This window comes from Sciurus vulgaris (genome assembly GCF_902686455.1).
Source record: "Sciurus vulgaris genome assembly, chromosome: 6".
Taxonomy (NCBI): Eukaryota; Metazoa; Chordata; class Mammalia; order Rodentia; family Sciuridae; genus Sciurus; species Sciurus vulgaris.
In genome coordinates this window covers 105,168,768-105,196,658 of record NC_136466.1, presented here as the reverse complement: position 1 = coordinate 105,196,658, position 27,891 = coordinate 105,168,768, and the positions used below count along the sequence as shown (strand labels likewise).

At 35.6% G+C, this 27,891-nt stretch overlaps 1 protein-coding gene across 4 annotated transcripts in view; it reads left to right on the top strand.

The window, feature by feature from the left end:
• Positions 1-27,891, top strand: part of MSH3 (mutS homolog 3) — a gene marked incomplete at its 5' end in the record, with an annotated part of 207,246 nt that overhangs the window by 93,685 nt on the left and 85,670 nt on the right. For all 4 annotated transcript variants that reach the window (XM_079145550.1, XM_079145548.1, XM_079145549.1 and 1 more), the window contains 2 exons: positions 283-392; positions 19,711-19,843. In XM_079145550.1, coding sequence (XP_079001676.1) covers positions 283-392; positions 19,711-19,843 — 243 coding nt within the window. The remainder of the gene's footprint in view (positions 1-282; positions 393-19,710; positions 19,844-27,891) is intronic.

The following is a 27,891-nucleotide window of genomic DNA, read 5'->3' as shown; positions in this document are numbered from 1 at the left end:
GCTTCTGATTAACTTACTTGTAGTTAAGCAGGAACTACCCAGATTTTTTCCTTTGCCATGATAAATATCAGTACTTATCTTGTGTGTATATTTGTGTGTGTGTATGTTTTCATTCATCAAATATTAAATGAGTATTTCTTAATGGCCACACATTATGCCAGGCATGTATAAAATTTTTAAAATTGGAGTAAATGGAATAATTAAGGTAGATGAAGAACTAAAGATTTGGCACAAATATAATTGTCTAGTTAAAAAAAAAAACAACTTGTTTTCTGATCTTAGACTGATATGAAGACCAAAGGAAGTTTACTTTGGGTTTTAGACCATACAAAAACTTCATTTGGGAGACGGAAGTTAAAGAAGTGGGTGACCCAGCCACTTCTTAAATTAAGGTAAAACAAATTTTTTGTGTGTGTTTAATCTGATATTATATAATTGTGAAATTAAAGGTGTTAGCCTCCTTAAATCCAGGGTTACCATGGCTTATGAGAACACAATTTTAAATTGGGGAAATTTTAATTTTATAATTGGCAATAGATTGTCCAATAGTATGAAGATTTTTTTTTCCCGCATCCCTGAGAATGAACTTGCTTGCAGATTGGCAGATGGGGTATGTTATCAAGGGACAGTGAGTTAGCTTGGGTCATCAGTGGCAAAGGGAGCAGGGTTAGAAGGGCTAGAGGGACTAGCCCTTTTATGGAGGGCTTTGAAGGTGCTATTGAGAAGTTGATAGCCAGAGTCAGTTAATTCGGTGATTCTGAGCATAGTGGTGACATAGTTAGCGCTTGTCTTGTCATAGGAGGGAGCTAAGTGACAATGCAGTGGTTATATTAGCACATTTATGGAGAGGTGCTGAGGACCTGAGCGAAAGCAGTGACAGCTTTACTGCTGAAATCCAAAGCAGAAAGTAGAGTTAGTAGACCAGGGTTCCTTCAGGGAAGGTACTTGAGTGTCTGAAACAGTGGTTTCCCTGCATGTCTGCACTTTGGAGTCATTTGGGAAGCTTCACATGCCTATGTCCAACCCCAAAGATTGTGATTTAATTGGTCTCCATTGTGGCTGGGCAGTTGGAATTTATAAAAGTTTCCCAGATGACTCATAAACAGATAAATGTGTAAACTCTGACCTACAACAGTGCTGACACTTGACTGGAGCCCAGTTTATGCTTATTGAATAGATGTTCTTCTTGAGCTCTTTATTATATATTTAATGTTCAAAATCACTCTCTGAGGTAGGTCCTTAAAATGAGGATCCAGAGCACTTATTAACTTGCTCAGTGTTTCATAGCTGGTAGAGAGAAAGCCCAGATCTAATTTCAGCATTGACTCTGGAGCCCGAGTGACATAGCCATTGCCCCACGTGGCTGTGCTAGATCGTGGTGTGCTGGTGAGCAGCATGGCTATGTATCACCCCTGTTGGCTGAGTCAATCCCATTAGGCCTTAGCAATCTCACCCTTTGAATGATGAAATTCCCCCTCACTGGTTGCTGTAAAGGATAAAATGAGACAATAATCCTGACCACCATTTTTGAGCTCTTTATCAGGCATCAGGAATAGATGTAAAATAGAGTAGATGCTACATATTACTTGGAGATTAGTAAATGGTCACTGTCTTCCATAAGGGAGAGAGGATGTTGTTGGTAGTAAGCTCTAAGGCACGTTGATGATGAAGATTACCAAATCACTTCAGTTTAGGGGGTCACTCTGATTTCTTTTCTTAACCATGAAGACCTTAAGACATCAGGAATTCATGAGGTAAAGAAGAAATCCTAAAAATGGAAGTTTCTCCTTTAGTTTAATATTCTGATGAAATGAAGAGACGAATTTGAGATAAATTCAAGTAGACCATGTTTGTCTGCTCTTTGGGGGCTGAATCCTGTGTCCCTTGAAATCCTACTTTCCAGAAAGACTGAGAGAAAATATGTCACACGTTAAACACTGATGCTTTCAAGTATGAACTTTACACTAACCTAATGTTTAAGATTGCCCCCCCCAAATTTTTTTCTTTTCTTTTAACTTTTAGATCATGATTTTAAAACTTTTATTCTCCTCATTAAAATCCACTTTAAGATCTTGAGGTTGTAGCTTGGTTGTAGTGCACCTGACTAGCTTGTATAGGACCCTGGATTCGGTACCCAGAATTGCAAAAAACAAAACAAAAATCCACATCAAAAGAATGTCAGTTAAATCCTCATGGCATTTGCAACCTATTTCAAACAAATGCCTAGAAAAGACTGTTTAGTTAGTGGCTCAGCTATATATTTATTACTGTTGTCTCTCTCTCTTTTTTAAACACTAACCTGAGTGCAGAGCCGATCCACATCAGTGCTTCCTCCAGGCTAGCATTCTGCTTTTGACACTGACAACAACCAAATGCTAGTTTAAGGTCTGGTTTTCTTCTGGATTGAGATCATGGAACAAATAATGGGTGACAAGGGAATTGAGCAAGATAAGGCAGATCTCCCAAAGTTCTGCAAGATCCCATTGTTTGTCAGTCATCTGTGAATTCTCTTAAGCCCTTTAAGATTGTTTATTTTTAGCCTACTCCAGCTCTCAGGCAACAATGTAGTTCATAAATCTGGGACCAAGTGTTCAAGTTTCAGAAAATTCTCCACCCCACCACCTTTTTTTCCTATTCAGTGGACTATGGTACAGAATTTTACTAGTGACTTTTAGAAAATATAAATGTTTTTTGCTTTATTGACTATTAGACCTACTAAGTTCACTTAAATTATTGAGACTAGATTTTGTGTTATTGATATTGCATTAGCTTTTACGAATAGCTTATTTTTTTCTTACATGTTATGGCTGGTAGTTTTTATCCATTCTGCTAATTTGAGGCAAGAAGAGGCTCCAGTGTGGTTTATTGACTTCTTATAAATACATGTCACATTGGCAAGCTATTAGTCTGTTGTGAGGCCTTTTAAAATTAGATCAATTATATCGAATTCATTCTTTAATTGCATTTCTCTGCTTCTTTGAGTTGATATGGCCTTGCTATTCTTTTCTATATATTTGCCATATGTCCTTCATTGGTTTTGTCAAAAGCCCCAGAATACAAATTCTGCCTTTAAATATTGATGTGCAAGAAGTCTGTACCCCAGACTCATCTGTGATGTATAGGATGGGTCTTTTACATAATCTTTTAGGTAAAAAAAAAAAAAATAAATTCTAAGACAGATTGGATTATCTTAGAATGATCAAAAGTCTGGCGGTGTGACTCGGTGGTGGAGCATTTCCCCTTATGCACAGTGCCTTGGGTTTGATCTCTATTACTGGAAAAAAAGATTCAAGATTCAGTAGCATAATGCTATATTAAAAATATTAATTAAAAAAAGGTGTCTCCTTTGCTACCTGCACCTCCCATGTTGACATTTTCCAGAGTTCTCTCCTGGGACCTCCTCACTTCTCACTATGCAGGATCTTGTTTGTGGCTATGACTTCTCCTGACGCTCATGTGCTGATGACTTGTCACCATTGTCTCCAGCACTCCAGACCACATATCTGTTAGGACATCGATATCTCAGGAAATGGTCAAGTTGACTGTGCATAACAGATTGGAAACAGAATTTCCCTCAGTGAGATAGTTATTTTTTTCTTTCCTTTTTATCTTTTCCTTTGCTTTTCTCTTCTCCCTCCCCACCCCCTCTCTTTTTTTCTGTGCTGGGCATAAAACCCAGGGTCTTGTGCATGCTTAGCACATACTGAGCTATATCCCCAGCCCTGAGATAGTGATTTCTTGGAAATGTAACTGTGTGTGTGTGTGTGATGTGTGTGCATGCATACACACATGTGTATGTTCACATGCCGCACACATGCATGCATGCTTACACACAAAACAGTAGACTGTTAATCATAAATCAGGATCTGAGAAATCAGTTCCTCCTCTTATAGTGAATGAATTATTTTGATCAATAATGAAAGTACTGAATTCCTGGCAAGAAGAAATGTTACATTATTTTACCTTTTTCTAAAAAATCACTGTTTTATGAAAGGCAATTCAAATAAAAACTTATTGTTTATTGAGGAAATTAAACATTTCTATGCCTCTTGTCTTGCCCTTCTCCATTTCTATTCTGTATTCCTCATTTGTTTTTAGAATAAATATTATGGGCGCCTATAAGAAAGATAATAACCTACTTCTACTAAAACATAAAGTTACTGAGTTAGAACACAGGGTCCAATATGTGGATAAGTTTGATTTTGGTTAACGCACACCATAGTGTTCAGAAATGTATAGTGTTTTGTCTGCTTTTCTTTATGCATTCACTACAAAGATCCTGAGATTCAATCTTTTCAATTAGACATATAGGAACCTGGTTGTGACATGTTTATACTTACACATAATGTAATTTGATCAATTTTATTCCTCAGTACCTCCCCTTTCTCTCTCTTCCTCCCTCCCCCTGACCCTTTTCCTCTATTTTGTTGATCTCCCATCTATTTTCATGAGATCCTTTTTATCCTTTTCTCCTTAGCTTTCACATATGATAGAAAACATGATCCCTAACTTCCTGAGTCTGGCTTTAGTAGAATATATATATGGTTATGTTTAATTACAGTTCTCACAACATGCTGAGATATAACTTATTTCAGGAACTTTGTACACTTGATTCTCTTTTTTATAAAGTAAAAACTTGTACCCATTTTTTTTTTTTCTTTCCTAATTTGCTGACTGCTTCCTCGATATCTCTTGTGCTCTCTGTTCACCCTCTGTGTGTCCTTTGAATGTTGGAGTTCCCAGACCTGAAGCTGAGGAGCCTAGTGACTATCTAAAGACCCTCAGCTTCTTTGTGAAATCCTTTTTTCCTTTCTCCCTCTGCATAAAGTGAACTCCTTTAGATTTTTGTTTTCCTTCTTACTCTCTGCCCTCAATGTACACGCAAACTAAATTGGGAACTGAGTCTCAAAGTGCTTTGAGTACAGTAGGTAATCAGTAATCATGAACAAATGAGTCTATTTGAAAATCTTAGTATTCCAAGTAAGTTCTGAAAATAAGACTATTTTTTCTGTAAGAGAAAACTTATTTCTCTAAGAAAACTGATTTTAAAGGATTCTTAGAAGAGGCAGTTTTCCTTTATATGATTCCTTGTTTTAGTGGCATAGAAGTGGTTGAGAGAAACGATTTCTTCCTATTTATTAAAATAATTCTTTAGCCAAGTATGAAAACATTGTACTTAGCACTGGAAGAAATGGTGTGGCAGCATCTTGCATTCTTGCCACATCTTTAGTAGCACTATGGTAGAAATTACTCAGACAAAGTCACATAACTGAGTAAGGAAGCCAGACTGGGTGATAGAAGGTGCTCTGTTCTACCTTTAGATGTAGCTGTTTTTAAGTGTTGTATTAAAAGTCCAACTCGCAACTCTAAACACATTTGAGTTGAAATTTATTTAGAAACATTTGGGGGCACTGTGATTTTCTTTGGCTCTTTAAAGGCCATACTTGGAGAATTTAAATTCCATAATGGATGATTTAGATGATGTATTAGTTTGCTAGTGTTCCTGTAACAAAGTACTATAAATGTGTTGGGTTAAATAATAATGATTTTTCTTTTCTCTCTTTTTTTTTTTTGGTCTCCTGATTCTGGAGGCCAGAAATTCACCATCAGTGTGTCAGTAGGGTTGGTTCTTTCTCAGCCCTGTGAGAGAATTTGTTCCATGCCTATTTCCTAGCTTTTGGTAACTCACTGGCAATCTTTTCCTTTGCTTGTTGATACATCTTCTTGATCTCTACCTTCATGGTCACACAGCATTCTCCCTGTGTGCGTGACTCTTCACATGGCATTTGTTAATTAAGGACACAGTCAGATTAGGGGCCACCTTATTCCAGTGTGACCTCATCTTAACTAATTACATCTGCTATAGCAGTCTTTTCAAATAAGTTTCTGGGTTGGGATTTCAACTTATCTTTTTTGGAGGTATACAATTCAACATAAAAAATATGTTCAGCATTTCAAATCTTTTCTCCTTTTAGCACAAGTAAGTTAAATGTAACCATGTCTTGAGTGGGAACAGGTGTTTTGATTGCCATTTAAATGTTTTGCACATTTATTCAACATCTGAAGTATATATAAAGAGTATATATAAAGGATTAGTATGATTCCTAGTATCAAATGTAAAGAATTATTGAATTTTGTAAATTATGAACATTCTACAATTTTGTGCCTGTGGTACAGTTGTCTGAGAAATCATCCTTCCATCTTATCTTTGAGACACATCCTGAACTATAGCTTTTTAGGTAAAGATGTTCATGTAAAATTTTAGATTGATTTTAGGAGTGAGAAAGATATTTATGTATTTTTTAAAAGTAAAGGAAAATGGGGAAAATGGAACAGAGGTTCATAACTTAATATTTCAAGGATGAAAAGTAGCCAAGGTAGAACGGGGGAAGAGCTGACGTGAAAGAGGCCAGGTGTGTCACTTTGTGAGCACATCTCTATTTTGCAGAAGCTCAGAAGGATCAAGGGAAGGGTGGAGAACTAATCTCTCACGGTGCTGCAGTTTTTAATCAATTTTTTCAACTATCTTCAGAGAAAGCTATTTTTTCTGTTTTATAGATAAGGAAACTGAGATTCAGGTTACTTGTTCAGGATCATCCAGCCAGACACTTAGGGGCCTATTTGAAAGCCTAGTTTTAGAGCTAAAGAAAATTCAGCTTAAGTTTTGATTTCCTCATTAGTTTTGTGTACTTTAGTTTCTTCACCTGTAAAATGGAAATTATGATACCTACTTCATCCAGTTGTGAAAAGCAGATGAGACAGTATATATAAAGGATTAGTATGGTTCCTAGTATCAGTTTTATGGTCAAGAAAATATGTGTGGTCTTCATAGTACCAAAAAAACAGAAGCAGCATATTTATTAATAGGGGAACAGAAAGTAAAGTATCTAGGCATATATTGTAATATTATATAACAGTTAAACAGAAAGACCTAAGTCTATACATATCAGCATGAATGAATCTTAAAAATTATACAGTACATTAATACCACCACCTGTTTAAATTTTGTGATACACTGCAATATTCTGTTTTGATTAGGGTTTAAGACAGAAGTGATAAAAATATAAGAACAGGAAGTAGAAAGTATGTTTACTGACATCAGGGCAGTGGCTTTTTCATGGGAGGTGCAGGAAGGGAAAGGGATGCAGGCGGGGTAGTGTTTCACTTGCACCCTCATGTGTCACTTAATGATGGGGTGTGTTCTGAGAAGTGTGTGGTTAGGCAGGTTTGTCATTGTGTAGGCGTTATAGAGCCTACCTACATGGACATGGATGGTACAGCCTGACTGCACACCTGGGCCATGTTGTCCCTTATGGTACAGCCTGTTACTTCTAGAGCCATGGTGAACAAAACAACATGAGATGAAGTCAAGCACATGAAAAATGGTGCCATCAAGAGAAGTGTGCACAAGATGTGTGAAGAGGCCATGTACTAATTTACAGTAAACTTTTTTTTTAATAAGTAGAAGGAATACACTCTAAAGTAATGATTAGAGTATAATACATACATACACCAGTAACATAACTGTTTTCATTATAAGTATTATATACTGTTCATAGTCATATTTGCTCTACCTTTTTACTCCTCACAGTGCAGTATACCAACTTCACCACAAACACATGAGTAATGTGCTGCACTCTGACATTAGGACAGCTATAATGTTGATAGGTGACAGGAATTTCTCAGCTACACTCTAATCTTATGGAACCAACGTCATATATGCAGCCCATCAATGACTGAATCATTATAACGTAGTACATGACTATATGATGTTTTTACTTTTAAGAAATAATTATATGGAAAATACATATATATGCATGATTTGGGGGGGTACTGGGGATTAAATCCAGGGGCACTTAACCACTGAGCCACATCCCCAGTCCTTTTTGATATTTTATTTGGAGACAGGGTCTCACTGAGTTGTTTTAGGGCCTTGCTAAGTTGCTGAGGCTGACTTTGAACTCAATTCTCCTACTTTAGTCTCCCAAGCCTCTGGGATTATAGGCATGTGCCACCTGGCATATATACATGAATTTTTTAAGTGGCATTGCTACTGCACTGTCACCACTACCATAAGTAGGTCCTCAAGTCTGTGTAGAAATCCCATGTTGGACATGAGAGCATCTGATCTCTACTACATTTTGTTCTAGAAAGATGGGGATACAGTCACAAGATGATCCGCCTGCAGGCTTCCTGTGACAGCAGGCAGGAGGCTGGGTACTCAGGTAGTTCTCTTGGAGCTGTCCAGGTCCATTCTCCTGAATCTGGTACTTGTTTGTTTTCTTTTGCCTATTACTATAGTCAGGAATGTAAGGAGAATTTGTGAGTACTACTGGTGAGAGTCGGTAGAGTCTTTGTATATGTCCCTTCTCAGAATGATGTGACCATTAATAATTTCACCCTGTCTTTGTAAGATTGGGCATGGATCACAGCTTTTCTTTTTTATTTAATGCTCTGAACTTAACTATATTCTGAGAATTTAGGAAGATCAACTTCATGTTCTGATTAACTAAGTATACAATGTATTTGTTAACACTATAGATATCAGTGGTTAGGGAGGCTAACTTCTAAAAAAAGACCCCCAATAGAGTGGAAGTTAATTTTTTTTCTTTGCATAAATGTAAACTATCCAAGGCCTTTCCAGATTAAGAGTGGGGTAGAACTGTCATCATACAGGTGTTTAGGAACCTAAGGAACTCTGCAGTCATAAACATGGCTTCCAAGGTCATCCTGGGCACTGCCATCCAGCCAGTGGAAGGAGAAGGAGTGGGAGGGTATGTTTTTGTTTTTGTATAATCCAGTCCCGCAGTGACATACATCTTTTCTGCTCATATCTCACTGACTACAAATCATTTTGATGGTCACACTTGGCTGCAAAAGAGGCTGACGAATGTTATCAACTTGTTTGTCAAGGAGGAAGAAGAAATATTAGTGAACATCTAGCAGTCTGTTGACAAATGGCTTTTTTTCCCCTTTGTTGTTGTTTTAACTCCATAGTACATTTTTTTCAAATTAAAAAAAACAGCTTTATTAGATATTTAAAACTTCACATAAGCTAAAAAACTAAAGATGTGAAAAATTATGTAATGAAATGTTTGCCTCTTATCCCTTCTCCACTATGGTTATTATTTTGTTCTGTGTCCTTCCAGAGGCTTTTTATTTTAAAAAGAGAACAAGTAAATAGGCATATATATTCTTTCTTCCTTGTGACATTGCTGGGGCCATAATATCCACAGTGCCCTTACTTTGCACTTTTCTGTTAATAGTACAGATATTATTTTGAATTTGTATTATTCAATCTCAGTAACAAGGTGGTGTTCTATTCTCAGGGAATTTTTAATCCATTTTGGAAACGTATAATCTACAGGGAGGAAAAGGAGGTTCAAGTAGTGAAAACTTTTATAGCTAAAAGAAAACACCTGTTACACACTGTGTAGCTCAATACCACAATTAGAGGAAATGAAGAATGCTTTTACAATTCAAATTATATTTTTAGAAAACTGCTTAAGAGAATTAAGCATGCTAAGTTAATTTTTGGCACCTAAAATCACATAAAATAATTAAAATTAAGGGGCTAGAAGATTGTTTGTGTTAGGAATTAGCTCCTTGACTGCATTTTTTTAAATGCAGTTTGATTTTAAAGCTCTAAGTACATTTTAGTGGTAGTTAATTCTTTTGAATAATTAAATGGCTCCTATTTTGGTAATCCCATATGTTTGGCGTATTAATGGTTGTATTTCTAATTCAATACCCTGACTGAAATGAGGAGATAATAGAATGTTACTTATATCCTTCAATTTAACATTTAATTCATATTAACAAAACTAAATGCCACTTTTAACTCTCTGAAACTACTGGAAATTAACGACCCTGAGAGACCCGATTTATTCTTTTTTTTTTTTTTTTTTTCCTGTGGTCCATGAGTTTGTTAACACAGTGTTCACCGTGCTGACTCTGTTTTACTCAGCCCAGTGTGATGCATTCTTGCTCATAAATGGGAAGGGAGAATGACAGGTGGCACCTAACTGAGAACTATGATTGGTGCTGACCCCATGCCTTCGTTCTTTGCTTTGAGACTGGATGAGTGTGGAAAGAGGGACAGCTGCTACCAAGAGAGAAATAAGTGAACCTAAGGACTCTAACCCGAATGTCTGCCCTGTCAACACAGATGGATTAGCTAGCATTTCTTGGGACACAGATAATCAGGAACTTCGAGCTGGCCTCTGCTTTTTCCTACAGTATTGGGACTCTCAGATCTAGAACAGCTCAAATGCCAACATGAAATGGCAAATTTCATTGGGGCTAAGGAAGAGGAATACAGGGGAGATGGAGAAGGAGATAAATTGTTTTTCTTGGCTCTCTCTTTTTTAATCTTTTTCCATCTTTATGCCTTTATTAGGGATTTTCAGAATATTTCCCCTCAGAATGTTTCCTATGGGAGAACTTCATTTTCTGTCAATTCAGTAACATTAAAACCTCTCTAATGAGAAGTAAATAAATATGTTGGATAAAGTATAAGTGAGTATCCTTTTAGAACATAACTGAGGTCGTATATAAAAATTAATGGAGGAACTCAGGGAGCAGTCTGGAAAAGGCGTTGGAAATGATGAATTTACTGTCTCTGCTGCTCTCTTGGCCTTTGCAGGCCTTGGCAATCAGGATTGAGTTTTAATTACCTTATAGGAGGCAGAATACAGGCACTTGGGTCTGTTTAAGTTAAAGAGACTATAGTAATGTGAGGTACTAAAATCACTATAATCTCAAGAGAGATCTGACAGAGGTTTGTTTTTTGGCTTGGTTTCATCACAGGGAGAAGTTTCAAGGATTCTTAACCCTAGGCCCTCTCTCATAGGTTTACAGTTTCAGTTTACATAGTCTGTGTGGTCTGGCAATTTCCAAGCTGTGAAATTTACTTTATGCATTTTGGATTGTGCCTCAGATAAATATACAGTTACCAAGTTAAAAGAAATCAAAAGAGTATAAAAAATAGCATAGGAAAAAATACCCTCAGCTGGGCATAATACCATACACCTCTAATCCCAGCGATTTGGGAGACTGAGGCAAGAGGATTGAGTTTGAGGACGGCCTCAGCAACTTACTAAGACCCTGTCTTTAAAATGAAAAAGAAAAAGAAAAAAAGGACTGGGGGTGTAGCTTAGTGGTAAAGCACCCCTGGATTCAATCCCCCGTTTCCAAAAAAAGAAAGAAAGAAAAAAAAAGAAAAGAAAAATATATCATCAAAAGGATTCAGGCTGATTTTAAAATGAAGCCTTTGTATTCATTCAACTGTCTTTCCTTTTCCTATCCCCACCCCTTCCCTTTGTTTTTCTTTGTCTGATCCACTGAATTGCTATTCCTGCTCCCCCTTATTTTGGGTTAGCTTCCACGTATCAGAGAAAACATTCGGCCTTTGGTTTTTTGGAATTGGCTTGTTTCACGTAGCATGATAGTCTCCAGATCTGTCCATTTACTAGCAAATGAATGTGACATAACTTTGTGCATATATGAATATACCACAGTGAATCTCACTAGCAAGTACCTTCATAAGATTGGAGTTCTAAATAGAGTAAGATATATTCCATACTTGTATAATTATGTCAGAATGGAGTCTACTGTCATGTATAACTAAAAAGAATTAATAAAATAAAAAAAGAAGCCATCATATACACTTTTTAAAACCAATGGATAGGTTAAACAAGAATGGATGCAACAATGGAAATGGAATATTGCAGTGGAATGGAATATCCATTATCCAGAATTCTTGGTACCAGAAGTGTGTCAGATTTTGGTTGGTTTTTTGTTGAAGCTGTTGTTTGTTTTTTAGAAAATTTGCATTTACATAGTGATAAATCTTGGGGATGAAATGCAAATCTAAGTATGAAATTCATTTATGTTTCATATATACCTCATAGCCCAAAGATCATTTATATAGTATCTTTATTTTAGTATCTTTATTTTATAATAGTTTTGTGTAGGAAACAAAATTTCATGCATGAGGTTTTCTACTTCTGGCATTGTGTCAGTATTTGAAATGTTTTAGTTTTTAATTCTTTCAGATCTTTGATTTTCGGATTAGGGATCTCTACTTGTATAAGATAGTATGTGAAAAAACTACCTAGAATGCAGCAGACTGACAGCGTGATAGACAGTATTAGAGATTGAAAGACAAACCTAGGTAGTCAAACCCAAACTTCCAAAAAAAGAAAATTAGAATGGGAAGAGACAATATTCAAAGAGATGATAAAGTATGAAAATTTTTCATAAATCATGAAATATGTGAATTCTTAGATTTAGAAAGAATAACATATCCAAAGTGCTATTGAAAAGAAACAAATCCACATTTTGCTAAATCAGTCAAGCGGGACAATACTATGGTAGAGATAAAAATCTTAAAGCAAAGAAAGATCATCTGAAAACCAATGAAAATTATATAACTGGTTACCTTCTAATTTCTTCTGCTTTCTTTTGGTGACTTCCTTTGAATTTGTTATTATTCATTTTCTTCTAAGTATCTTGATACTTTTTGTGTTTCTTCCTATTGTTTGTTTTCTCTTTTGATTCTTAATCATCTGGTTTCTTTTTATGCTTGGCTCTCTTTGTTTATGTACAGGTCATATTATTTGGAAGTTTATTTTGGGGGAATAATGTAAGAGATAGGATGAAGGTGCTTTTCTCCCAGAGAGAACTTTTGTATGCTTCTGCCAGGATTTTGTGGCATTATTACTCTGGGATCCTTTTTTTTTTTTTTTTTTTTTTTTTTTTAAACCAGGGATTGAACTCAGAGTTGCTTAACCACTAAGCCACATCCCGGCCCTTTTTATTTATTTATTTTTTTAAATTTTGAGACAGAATCTCACTAAGTTGATTAGGGCCTTGCAAGTTGCTGAAATTTGTGATCCTCCCGCCTCAGCCTCCTGAGCTGCTGGGATTACAGGTATATGCCACTGTATCCAGCTGGAACCACCATCTTCATTCAAGTTCAGTGCCTACATTTTTGTATGAATTAAAATAAATAATGCTAAACACAGTTGAAACTTCATCCTTACTACAAGGCTTATTTTCATAGCAAATTGTTCTGGCATGTCTCTTCTGTACAAAAGTAGCTTAGGCTGCTGCATTATTCCTCTGGGCTTTTGCTTTTTTAAAAATATTTTTTATGGAGTTATTTGGTACCATTTTGTTAGTTTCTTGATGCTTTTATGATTATGGTTTTATGTTTCATCTGGATTTTAAAATTCTTGTCAGTGGGAAGGATGGTTTGGAAGTACCTATTCCCACCATTACCAGAAACAGATTTCATATTGCTATTTTCAAAGGCTTAGATTTGTGGACTAAACTTGTATTGAAGGGTAGCTGTCAGAAAACTATTCTGTTTAATATTTTGAAGAAGGCGAGTTGTACTCTGCTGGCAAAATGTTGCCTCATTAGAACATGAGTAATGAAAATCCTTCAAAACTTGTTGGATGATTTACAGTTTACCCCAGTGTAAGTTCAGAATAGCTCCTTAGAATATAGTTTTATAAAAGAAAATGCTTTTTGTTCATGGCCTGCATCATTTGAGCAATATTTGTGTATGACAGTGCATCTTGTTACCCAGTGTGTTGCTTCCTTTCCTCCCTCCCTTATCTAATCCATGAAAGCTGCTTTTATTTGTGCTTTCTTATTATGTCTGGAACTGTGTTTCTCTCCATTCCAATATCCTCTCCTCAAGTTCAGGCCTTCAGTGCTGCTCCCTGGGTTTCTGAAACAGCCTTCTATCTGTTTCTGCCACTATTCTTAAACCTCTCTGAGCCATTAGCCTTGGTTCCAGTTGCTCTCAAGATAGTCAAAGCTGCTGTTTGGCCTGATAGCTCACATGGCCACACTTACCTCTCATGTTCTTGTGGTTACATTTCCCCACCCTCACTTACCATTTTCCACTAATCTTTTATGTTTCTTCATTCAGACAATAGCTATTCCTGGGAAGTCAGCCCAGACCCCGAAAACTAGATGCACCTTCCTGTGTTCTCATCGAACCTGGGTCATAGCTCAGTTATAATTTTATCACATTTATAATGAATTCTTCTTAAAAATGTGTAATTTTTGGTCAGTATAGTATAGCTCTTTGTGGACAGGGCTCAGAAAGTTCGTGGTGTGAACATTAACCACTTTCTTCAGCCAGTTCTTCTTAAACACTTGGTAATGGTTCATTGAATAAATGAATGGTGGGCATGAAAGGCAAAGCTGGATGGGTCCAGGTAATAATGCTAAGAAAGCACTAAGAACTTTCTAGTAGAAAAAGTTTCTAGAAGAGGGTTATTTAGATAGTAGGTTTAGTCATATCACATGACCAGTATAATTACTTTCTGAATTTAATTCATTAATTTCAATCATTTGTTTTTAAAGCAAAACTTTCAGTGAAAAATGAAAATCCAAATAACCCGTCCAGCAGTTTGCATTTCAGCTGATTCTCTACAAATACCTTTATGTTTGAATTATTGATGCATCTCCCAAGCACTTACCAGTAGGTATAGACTCCATCACTGACAGTAACTGTAGACCACACAGATTTTTAAGTGACAGTTACACACAGTAGATACTAATGTCATCACCCAGTTCATCTTCACATGTGAAGGACTCCAGTGACACCTACAACTAGTCCTTGAGTCTTTAGTGGTAAAGAAGAATCTTCGTTATCTCCAGGATCTTCGTTATCTCCAGGACATCATATCTATTGTTTTTTGGATTCTGGAATGAAATGATTCAGGTGCCACTTTTTCATTGCTTTACATTGTTTAGTATCACATCTTGGAATAATATTTTTATCATTGTTTATATGACAATGCTGCTGCCTTTTCTGTTGCTTGTCAGACTCACCAGATCTCTCTATACTAAAATAATGATTTCTTATTCTGGTGACTGACATTTACTTTATTAGAATTTTTTAGAAGATCTTATAACTACTTTTTATTTTAAAATAACTTTAAGGTGTATATTTTATTTTTAAAACCTTAGAAATCATTCATTTATATCCTGATCTGCATATAGGATATAAAAGTGAAATTAGAGCTACCCCAATGATGAGGAATTTGTGATAAATGGTACCACACATCCTTTCACTCTCCCCTTGCACATTTAAACACCTGTAATTAGTAATTACTTGCTTTTTTTTTTTTTTTTTTTTTGTGGTGCTGGGGATTGAACCCAGGGCCTTGTGCCTTCGAGGCAAGCACTCTACCAACTGAGCTATCTCCCCAGCCTAATAACTTGCTTTCTTAATGCAGCCTACTAACCTATCTTAATATAATGCTTCAAGTCATCAGATTTAGTACCTGAGATTCCAGGATTAGTTTTCCTTAATCTTTCCTTGTTCACTTTGCATGAAATACCTGTTTTCATATCTAAGTGTTAAGGTTTGTCTACCCATAGTTATTTCCAAACTTAAATTTGGGGTACAATTTCTCCCTTCCCTTTGTGATGATGATGATGATGATGATGGAAGCAGTGAATATTTAATGAGTGGTTACTATATAGAAAGTGCTGTACTAAGTGCTTGTCATGTATTATTGAATTATGGTACATAGAGTTAGGGCCCATTGTTATTCTTGTCTTAGATGGAGAAACTACGGCAAGAATAAATAATTGGTCAGTGGAAGATCCTGGATTTGAACCAAGTTCATCTGTCTTCTAAGCCCAAATCCTTAATCTTTTTTTATATTAGTAATTATTAATTAATTTATTTCAAATTTCAATTATCTTTATATTAATATAAATGTAAAGTTATACCTTTTAAGAGCTGGGTTCTGGCATATACATTTCATAATTTGTTTTTGTAGTTGAGGAAATAGTTCTTCAAATCTTTAAGCATATCCCAGATTCTGCAGTCAACATATTGGAGGGTCAGTAGATCTAATGTAGCTTTCATTCAAATCTGAAAGTCTAAAAACCAGGAGAGCCAGTGGTATAAGTTCCACTCCAAAAGTCAACAGATTTAAGACTTCAGAAAAGCTGATCTTTTAGTTACAGTCCAAATATAGGAAAATACCTTAAGTCTCTGCTCAGAGCAGTCAGACAGAAGGAGTTCCCTCTCACTCTTTTTTTTAATTAATTTTTAAAATTTTTGCAGACTGCATTGTGATTCATTGTACACAAATGGGGTACAACTTTTCATTTATGTGGCTGTACACAATGTAGAATCACATCATTCATATAATCATAAATATACCTAGCGTAATACTGTCTGTTTCATTCTACTATCTTTCCATCCCCACCCCTTCCCACCCCATTTTCCTCTACACCTCCCAAAGTTCCTTCATTCTTCTCTTCCTCCCTCCATCCCACCTTGTTATATATCATCATCTACTTATCAGAGAAAACATTTGGCCTTTGGTTTTTTGAGCTTGGCTTATTTCACTTAGCATGATATTTTCCAATTTCATCCATTTACCAGCAAATGCCATAATTTTATTCTTCTTTATGGCCGAGTAATATTCCATTGTGTTCCAATGGAATATTCCATTGTGTTCCAAAGGGAAGGGAGAAATATTCATGCTAAGTGAGATAAGCCACTCTCAAAAAAACTAAAGGACGAATGATCTCGCTGATAAGCGGATGAGGACATATAAGGGGGGGGTAGGAGGGGTTAGCGTTAGGGTTAGGGTTAGGTTTAGGGTTAGGGATAAGGAGGGTGGTAAGAATGGAAGAAGGAAGGACTGTATAGAGGGAAAAGAGGGGTGGGAGGGGTGGGGGGGAAGGGAAAAAAATAACAGAATGAATCAAACAAGATTGCCCTATGTAAATTTATGATTTTTAATTAAAATTTTAAAAAAAACTATAAAAAAAAATAAAAGGAACATAGAATGCCTAGTGGAGGAAGGGAGTTATAAACACCAGTTCTGAGAATGAAGACTTCCATTGTCATAATTTTTCCTCCTTTTATTATGAATACACTTATGCATGGGTATGTTTATTTGCATAAAATATCTTTGTTTTCTTCCCTCCCCTCTTCCTTCATCATGTAACATGAGATATTAGCTTTATATCAGTATTTTAGTATTGCTAATTTTATATCATAGTGCTTAATTTACAGGATATGAAGGGGAAGAGTAAATCTTTAATCTTTGAGCTATTACTTTCCTAGAGAAGACTGGATTCATGGTAAACATGATGCTTTTGACTACACTGATACTAGGCTGGAATAAAAGTTACTCCCTTTGTGCTTTTGCAGGTTCTGAGCCAACTTAGCACAACCTTTTTAGTCTCTAAGAAATTTAGTTTCACATCTCTTAAAAAAATTTTTTAGCTGAATTCATAAACATGACTTAGGTTTTTATTCAACTCTTTTTTTTCTGTATTTCAGAAAATGTTTAATTTTGAGACAGTAGCTCTCTGCGTAGGCTGTCTTATACATTCACAGATGGCATTATTTTATCTGTCCTCAAACCATCTGTAGCATCAACCTAGTCTATTCCAATTGGTGTCATCTTACATTTATGCAGGAGGGAGTTATTAAAGTAAAACTTTATATTTGTATCGCATTTTGGGTAAATGTTAGAGTAAAACATTGATTTATTTTATCACAACAACTATGCAAAGAAAATTTAATTTTTTCACCTCATCTTGATTTATTTTTTATGAAGCCTTCAGAACTGAATTGAATTGAATTCAGCAACTATTTATTTGAGCACATATTGCACTCTAGGAACTGTGGAGATGAGTTTATAGTCTAGCAGGGAAGACAATGAAGTAGTAAATACAATTGAAGAAGAAATAAAATTGTGATTCTCATTATGAAAAATGAAAAGAAGATGATATGGGAAAGGGTGGAAAAGGGGTTAAATCTGGTCTGGTGCATTTACAAAGCTATTTTAGAGGATGAGTGGTTAAAATGGAGCTCTTGGACAGTAGGGAAGAGGGAAGGTCTTCCAGGCAAAGTAAAGCAAGTGAGAGCCCTGATGTCAGAACTGTCAGAGTGACCGAGATAGTAGATGAGGTTCAATCTAATGGGAACTTAGAGTGGGAGGCAGAGAGTGAAACGTTTTTTGAGGTGAGACCTCACAGGTAAGTAGAGACAAATGCCTTGTAGATTGATTAAGGATTCTGGATTTGAACTTAAGATTAATGGTAAGTTGGGCTGGGCATATAGCTCGGTTGGTAGAGTACTTGCTACATGTGCACAAGGCCCTGGGTTCAATCCCCAGCACCACAAAAAAAGATTAATGACAAGTTAATGATGAACCTAAAGCAGAGGTATGACATGAGCTGGTTTTAGGAAGACAACTCAGGCTGCAGTGTGGAGAAAGGGACAGTAGATGTGGGCAAGAAAGTTGTGAGGCTGTTTAAATAGGCATTGAGAAAAATGATTTTGACTTAGATCACAGAAGTGGCATGGAGATGGAAAAAGTATATAGATTCCAGGGCCATCCTGCTGAGAATGGAGGAGCCAGTCTAGGTATATACAAAGTTCCATTTTATTGATGCCCAGCAAAATTTTATTAATGTCCTATGTAAGGAGAATATGAAAAATGGAACAAAAATGAAACCTGAAGTTAGTGTAGTAGCTCTGTATTGTGAAAGGCATGACCTCGTAGTGCAGTTATAGGGATAATGAAGATATAGACCACTCTGTTTATTGGAAAGTACTGGATCTAACTGTCATCTAGGCAGTATCCTGGTGTAAGGTTTGCTCATCACATCAGCGTGTGTGATATCAACAGTGACAAACACGTTTATTTAGTGTCTGATGCCTCAATGTCCATAAAAACATCAGTTCATTCTTTGATCCACTTGCTTATTTGTTTTTAAAAACTTTACTAAGAGTCTACAATTCACCAGGCATGTTTCCTCCGCTCAGTCTTTAAAATCCATCATACCTCGTGCAGACCTTTTATGTTTATAGGTACTTGAGACACTTCTCATTTAGGATATATTTAATCAGTTGACAAGATGGCACCACTTCTTCCTAAGTGGCCCATCACTCAGGGTATAGCCATTGATAAAATCCTGTGACCCTAACCTCCCATGTCTCCTGATGTCATATCCTTTGTACTTTATATTGCTACTCTGCAGTCTTTGCTCAAGCTGCATTTTGGTTGAACATTTGGTTGGTTCAATCATCACCACCCCCACCAAGGCTTCCTGTTACTCATTGTAGGCCTGTCTTATTAAACAGTGTAATGCAAGCTGTTATAGCAAAAGCAGCTTCATTCTCAGTGGTTTAGAAGCTTATTTCCTGCTCTCATAAATTCATTTGATAGCAGATGTAGGGATGGAGGTTTTTCTGCTTCACTCGTGTACCCAGGCTGATGGAGTTAACATGAGCTCACAAAAGTGCTTTAAACTCAACATCTAGCTGTTAAAGTGAGAGATAGTGAAAATGAATATGAACGCTCACACAGGGAGGTTTTTATGGGCTAGGGATTAGAAGTGACTGGCATCATTCCTACCCACACTTCATTACTCGGGTAATGGCCACAACAAACTGCAGGGGAGGCTGGGAAATATGTTTCTCTTGTGAACCAATCTGTGCCAAAACAGCTCATGACTTTTCTTCTATGGTACCTGCTCTTTGATTTTAAATGAGAAGAAGAGGCAGAGAAGGATCAGAGATAGGAAAGTGTCTCCTTTATACTTTTTTAAGAGGCTATGTCATGATCCTAAACATTAAAGTGGGAAATGTCTACATTCTGAATTTTAACATACCTGTTCATTGCTATTATTCCATTATCACAGGGAAATAAATGCCCGACTTGATGCTGTATCTGAAGTTCTCCATTCAGAATCTAGTGTGTTTGGTCAAATAGAAAACCATCTATATAAATTGCCTGACATAGAAAGAGGACTCTGTAGCATTTACCACAAAAAAGTAAGTGTGATAAAAATCAAATTAAAGCTTATATTGTGCCCTAATATGAGGGTGCCAGATTTTAATGGAACATCATCTGATAGCTCTATTATTTTTATTTTGTAAAAGCTTACAAATAGCTTGAAAGAGTAACTAAACCCTCAGTGATTTTAATGTACAAATTAAGGTTGTTTAGTTTTTACATTTGTAAAAAGTGAAGTTTTGCCATTTTTTAAAACTACATTAACATATATAGAAGTCCTTCTATTATAATGCAAGATTTTGTTTCATCCTCAAAAGTGCAAACCATTATCAAAATGGGAAATTTACTTAGACTTGCTACTTGAGAAAAGAGATGCCTTTTTTCTTTTGATATTAAAACAACTTCTTGTTTGACTTAACTAAAGGGTTAAATGTAATATTTGTTTCTCTTGGTGTAACATTTGTGAGGGTGTTAGTATGCAAACAAGTTTGGATGTTGAATGTGAGTAAAACTATTATTTTGTTTTATATCACTTAGTTTTACAGCCTAAGTAATAGAGCACTGATGAGGAGTTTTCCTCAAGGGAAGTCATTTACTTTATCATCAAAATAGTCTTGAAATTTAAAAAATGATTAATTTATTATATTTGTAATTGTTGAGCAAGTAGATTTTTAAAGTGTATTACCTTTTGCAGATGTCATTCATGTACAGTGTGTTCTTTGCTCCTTGTAAAAACTGACACTGAGACGTTATTTTATAATTTTCTTACTGCTAAGAAATTGTGCATATTTATAATGCTATAACAGCTTGCGTTACATTGGCTAATATGATGCTGCTGAGAGAGGGTTAGTAACTTGCTAGTAAGTGGCAAAATTTATGTTTAAACCCAAGGTCTTTCATTGCATTTTTAGTGAGTGTCTCTTTTGGATGCTACCATGATTGATGTAGTTGTCTTGGCTACCTCATTGCCTCTTTTCTTTTCTTTCCTTTTCCTTTTCTTTTCCTCCTCCCTCCCTCCCTCCCTCCCTCCCTCTCTCTCTCTCTCTCTCTCTCTCTCTCTCTCTCTCTTTCTTTCTTTCTTTCTTTCCCTGGATGCCTCTTCACAGGCTAATTTTACTTTTTATTCAAATGTAAATGCTTGCCAGTTTAATAATTTTATCATAGAACAGTTTTTATAAGCTCCAATTTTAGTGTGACCAAATTTCCATTAGTGTTTACTTTTTTAAGACCTTCTTTTCCCACAAAGTTTTACTAGAATGATAAGTAGTGTCTCTCAGGACATTTGCGGTGTCCAAGAGGACTTATGTAACTGTTCCATATGCTTTGGCTAAATTTGAAAACAAAGTGCAAACCAAATTTGGGAATACAGATCCTCAGGAAGAAGACATGTGAGTTGGTTACAGGGTTGGTGGGGTCTCCTGGACCACTTCTTGCCTACACTGTCATTGTTTTGCTGGCAATAGCTGATATTAGAGAATTTTGTGGTTGACTCTCTTGAGGTTACAGAGGGGTGCCAAACCATCTGTTATTTTGTGTCTTTGCCCAGTGCCTGACAATCAGTGCAGTATTACTCTTCATCAATCCGCAGATCTCCAAGTACCTTGCCTACGCTATTTGAAAGGATTCACTGAAAGAGTACAGAATTTTTTTTTTTTTTAATTTTCTCAAAAGAAAATAGGAGAGAGCTGAAATTCTTTAAGTTGCTAATCTAAAGAGCAAAGTCAAAGTGTCCATGGCATCAGGTTGGCAGCATCATTCCATGCTTCTGTGGTTTCTCATGCCTTGCTCCTCTCTTTTAACTCTACTTTGATGCTTTCCTTTCATTAGGTTTATGTATTTATAAGAGTGTCCAAACTGTAGTAAAAGTATCAATATAGTTCATTTTAAAAGTGACCAGTAAGCAGTGCAAGAACGAGTTTCATTTTGGAATTTCAAAATATATTTTACTAAAGGAATTTATGACTCACTTAGAAGCTGTTCCTTTTTGCTGTTTTCATGTTTATACAAGAATATGCCTCAAGTTAGTTTGAAAGGTGAAGAATAAAAATGGTTTTGTAGCAAACTAGCTTTAGAAAGTCTGAGCACTTTAAACCATTTTTTTTTTTTTTTATAGATTAGTTAGCTGACTCTTAGAACACACCATCAAACACATATCTGTTCTTTATTACTGCATTACTCTAAGTAAGCTTCTATAGACACCCATTAATGAGTGCTGTCCTGGGTACATGTTGTGCCAATTATGTGATAGTCACAAAATGGTAAGGAACACTCTGGCTGTTATTGAAGTGGGAAGCTTAGGCCTGGTGTCCGTGTAGAAAGCGCCATTGGAATTTGCACAAATAAGTATTTTTATGGTAATAAAGATAGAGAATTCTAACTGGGCTGGTTCTGGGATAAAATAAAATTTTAAAAAATAAAGCTTCAAATTCAAATCTTCTAAAATAGTGCTAGTCATTGGAACTTGTATTAACTTTGCTCAAAATTGGTTTTGTAAGAAAGTGATCAATGACTGCTAAGGTTGGTGAATACATTTAAAGATAATAGCATTTATGGATCAAAGACCTTGAAATTAGACCAGAAACCCTGCACATACTTGAAGAAAATGTAGTCCCAACATTCCAATGTATCTGCCCAGGAACTGACTTCCTTAACAAAACTCCTAAAGCATAAGAAGTAAAATCAGTAATCAATAAATGGGATGGCATCGAACTAAAAACTTCTTCACAGCAAAGGAAACAATCAAAGAGTGTGAAGAGAGAGCCTACAGTATGAGAGAAAATCTTTGCCACCTGCACCTCATATAGAACATTAATCTTCAAGATATACAAAGAACTCAAAAAAACTTACCAAAAATAACAATTAACTCAATGAGTAAATGTTCAGGAACTGAACAGATACTTCACAGAAGAAATACAGTCTATCAATAACTACATGAAAAAAAGGTTCAACATTTCTAGCAATTAGAGAAATGCAAATCAAAACTATACTGAGATTTTATCTTGCTCCAGTCAGGGAAAAAGGTTCCCTCATACATCGCTGGTGGGACTGCAAATTAGCAACCACTCTGGGAAGCAGTATGGAGTTTCCTCAGCAAACTTGAAAATGAAACCACCACTTGACCCCACTCCTCAGTATGTACCCAAAGGATTTAAAATCAACATACGATAGTGATGCAATCACATCAATGTTTATGGCAGCACCATTCACAAATAGCTAAGTTATGGAGTCAACCCACATGCCCTTTGGACAGATGAATGGATAAAGAAAATGTGACATATATATATATCATATATATATATATATCATATATATAATGGATTATTATTCAGCCATAAAGAAGAATGACTATGATATTTGTCAGTAAATGGATGGATCTGGAGACTATCATGCTAAGTGAAATAAGTCAGTCCCAAAAAGCCAAAGTAGAATGTTTTTACTGATAAGGGAACACTAACCCACAATAAGCGGGGAGGGGAAGAATAGAACTTCAGTAGATTAGACAACGGGGAATGAAGGGATGAAAGGAGAGGAAAAGGAAAAGGTAAGACAGTAGAATGAATCTGACATAATTTTCCTATGTACATATTTGAATATACCACAGTGAATCCCACCATTATGTGCATCCACAAGAATGGGGTCCTAATTAGAATACAATATATTCCGTGCTTGTATAATTATATCAAAATGGACTCTTATTACATTTAACTAAAAAGAACCAATAAAAAAATAAAATGTTAAAAAAATAATAGCACTTTAAAAATGTTGAAGAAAGAGTGTTTTCCAGAATTTTGTGGGTGTGAGTAGTTTCTTAGCCCAGCTAGAATAAATGCAGAGCCACATTTTCAGTGCAGCACTTAGGCTGGGGTCTTTCCAGTGCTGTGATGCGTGCCCCTGCACTTGTGGGTCTGTTTCAAAGTACTCCCAAGAGAGCAGTTTGCTGCCAGAAGTGAGCCACCTTGAGAACCTATCCTCAGCCTTTTTTGCAGCTCTTTTGAGTTCTTTTGCATTAGAAATATAAGATCATTCTGCCTTGTGCTGACTTGCCTGCAGAGCACTTCAGAAACTTTCACTCTGTTCCTGTTGCTGATTTTGAATCATACCTGATCTTGGAAAGTGAATATCTTTCTTACCTCTCAGATTGCAGTAATTACAAGAGATATTATTTGAAAATTATGTTTAAGATGCTTAGTTTTTTACTTTTGTTTGAATGTAGCATTAATTGACTAGTGCCTAAAAAGCTTACAGGCTCCATACTTACACAAACAATCCACCTTCCTTTTTAGCAGGTGATATTTTTCCTAGCATACTGGGGCCTTTCTGGAGAAGAGAAGCTTCAGGATACCTTTTGATCTCAAATTTAGTTCAGTTGGGTCTTACTTATTTTTGTTGATAATTTGTTTAATCTCATATGGTTAATAATTATCTTTTAAAATAAATACTTAGCATTAGTCCATTTTATATATACAACTAAATGTGCCTTATCATTAATTTAACCCTCAATTGTCTTCTTTTTCTGAAGATATTTATTTTCATTAAATATTCAATCAATTTTCTTGAGGAACTGTTTTCTAGAGCATTCAATCCATTCTGGATTGGTTGCCCTCTCTTCCTGTTATATAGCTACCTCCTTTACTTCCCTTGAGTTGAATCTTCTGCTTTTTGTGTTCCATGTCTTCTCGTTATTATATGCCTTCATTTTCACGTGACAGATCCCGAGAAACTTACTGAGAAAGGATGATAAAAGCAAATGTTTTGTAACTTGATGTTTGGAATTTTTCCCCCCATTCTCAGATTTGATTGGTAGTTTGGCTAAGTATAAAATTCTAGGTTATTAATTTTTTTTCCTTTAGAATATTGTGTTATTCCACTGTCTTCTAGCTTCTATTACTGTTGTGCAGTATGAAGTTAATCTGATGCCTGTTTCTGTGTGTGACTTCACCCCACCCCACTTCCTTTAGAAATTGAAAGATATTCTCTTTATTCCCAGACTTCTAAAATTTCATAGTGATTTGGCTTAATTTGGTTCTATTTTTTGTCCATTGTATTGTGACATTCTGGTCTAGCAGTTTAAATCCTGAAGTTCTGGAAGATTTTCCTGAATTAATTTTTTTTGGGGGGGGGATACTAGGGATTGAATTCAGGGGCACTGAGCCACATCCTCAGCCCTATTTCATATTTTATTTAGAGACAGCATTCTCACTTGAGTTGCTTTGTTCTTGCTGAGTTGCTTGGTGTCTGGCTTTTGCTGAGGCCAGCTTTGAAATTGTGATCCTCCTGCCTCAGCTTCCCAAGCTGCTGGGATTACAGAGTGTGCCACCATGCCTGGCACTCCTGAATTAATTTAAAAATATTTTTTAAAATTTTTTTCAAACTTGTACATGTCAGTAAAATGCATTTATACATTTTGATAGATCATAAATAAATGGAGTGTTATCTCTCATTTTCTGATGATGCATATTGTAGAATCACATCAGTCATGCAGTCATATATGTACATGAGGTAATAATGTCTGTTTTACTCCACTATCATTCCTTCCCTCAAACCCCTTCCTCTCCCTTCACTTCCCTCTGAATTAATTTTTGATGATTTCTTTCTTCAACTTTTTTTGTTTGAATTGATTTTTAATCTAATTTTCTTCTGTGTTTTCTATTTTCCATCTCTACACTTTTGCTTTACCACCTTGGGAATTTCATCATCTACGGGTTCTATCTTATCTGTTGAATTTTTTTCATTTCTGCTGTCATAGTTTAGAAGGTGTGTGTGTGTGTGTGTGTGTGTGTGTGTGTGTGTGTGTTTTCTCTGAATGTTCCTTAAAAAAAAATCTTGGGCTCGGGATATAGCTCAGTTTGTAGAGTGCTTGCCTTGCAAGCACAAGACCCTGGGTTCAAATCCTCAGCACTGCAAAAAAACTCAAAAAAACAAAAAACAAACAAAAAACTTCCCTTTATTCTTTCATGGTTGCAGTGTCTTCTGTTTACTGAGGTTATTATCAAATATTTAAGTTTTTTTTTTTTTTTTTTTCTCTACGGATGTAGGCTTACTTTCCTCCAAGATTTATTATTTTGGTCTTTACGTTTCATATTAATTTTTTTTCTCAAGTATCTGCTCATTCTTTTCAAGAGTTAGAGAACTAGAATGTTGATGGGAAGATCTCTGTAGTCAAATGGTTATACAAAGAAAAGGAAAGACCTGTAAAGTAAAATTAGCTAGGCTACTTATTGGGAGAACTACTGCTCTAGTTATCTTTGGAGTTTTCCTCTTGAGATACCTCTTTCAGCCTCCTGACAAGTTAATAATGTTATGGGAGATGGAAGGTGATAACCTGGAACCTCAGCATCCACTTGGTTCTATGTACACATCCAGCATGCATTCATTCCTTTAACCTCTGCTTTCAGTTGTACCCTCATTCTTTCCTGGTTCTGATGCTCATCCAGACACCCTGTTTTACCTTTTCCCTGGAATAGATCTAGACTTCTTATAGGGTAGTGGAGTATTGGTTGCCCAATAGCATAGAAAAGAATAGGGGATGCAGGGATTTAATTGTTTCTTAAATGGCTTTCAACTAATCCTTCCCCACTCTAACTCCCTCCCGCTTGCAAAGATAATGTGTGCACCACTTAGATCTTTTAAGATTCTGGGTGTAAATCAGGTTGTATCTCAGTTTTACATAAGGACAGTTTAAGGTTCAAACATGTTATCTTGTTGCTGATGTCTTTGAATTATTCTTATGGTTTATTCTAAAACAATGTCTTGACTGAAGTTCTGAGATGGAGAGAAATTAGATGCATGTGTCCATCCCACCGTCTTTACCAGAAGCTACTATGAAAAGTTATTCATGTGTATGTTTAAGAATTACAGTGGTATGCAAGGGTATAAAGAATGAGTCTTTGTGTGCCGCCTCCCCATACCTACTACCTAGAGGTAACCAGAGTAAGTTACACTTGTGCCCTTCTAGAAATGTTTTTGTTTTAATGTTTAGAAAATAATTCATATCATTTAAAGATAAATCACAAAAATGTTACTGTGTAAAAATATGTATGTATATGATATAAGCATACTACATATTCAATATATGTTGAAATTATGGGGTTCCCTATCAGTATATACAGATTTCTTATTTTTTAACTGTTTCATAGCATTGTTTTGAGTTTTTCCTAATAAGACCCCAATTGATGGACATTTGTTTTTATAGCATTATAAAAAAACGCCACTCTAAATACAGCTACACATATATTTTTCCGCTACTTGTTTGAGTACGTTTTGAAATAAATTCTGAAGAACTGGAATTGCTTAGTCAAAGGATATGTGCACTTTTTATTATCAATATATGCCAAGCTGCTCTTCAAAAAGGTTATGCTTTTACTTATAGTAATAAAAGTGTCTTTTTTTTCATATCTGTGACATGGTTTTATCAGACTTTTAAATCTTTGACATTCTGATAAGTCACAAATGCTAATTTGTAGTTTCAATTTGCTCATCTTTAATTCTGTGTAGTTAATCGTGTAGACATTCTTTCTTAAGAGCTGCACATTTACTTTGTTTAGCCATAGTTGTTTGGATTATTCTTTCTTTTCATGTCAGTTTGGAAGAACCCATTATATTTGGGAGAAATTTCCTCTTTTGCTGTCATGTCTTACTGATACTTCCCTCAGAATTATCCTTCATATTGTTTATATTGACCATATAGCAAAAAAAAAAGTCATAAACAATGTATTTTAAAATGAAAAAATAACAAACAAGTTTTGACTTTATTATCTTTTACTGAAATTATTTTCTTTTTTTCTGTATGTTTTATTTAACAATATTATGAGCACATTCGTATGTCTATAAAAATCTTTTCAAATATTGTTCATGCTTGTATCATGTACCATATTTAGCAATATTTAACATTTTCTCAATCATTAAACTTTCCAGCTGCTTTCCATGTTTATTATTATCTTATATGGATTCTTAGAAATAATCTTACCAAGTTAAGTTTTTCATGCTCTTGATACCTGTTGTCCAATTGATTTTCAGAAATAATGCACTAATTTAAAGGGGGTGGGGTATGGGGGAAGGAATGATAGAGTGAAACAAACATTATCAC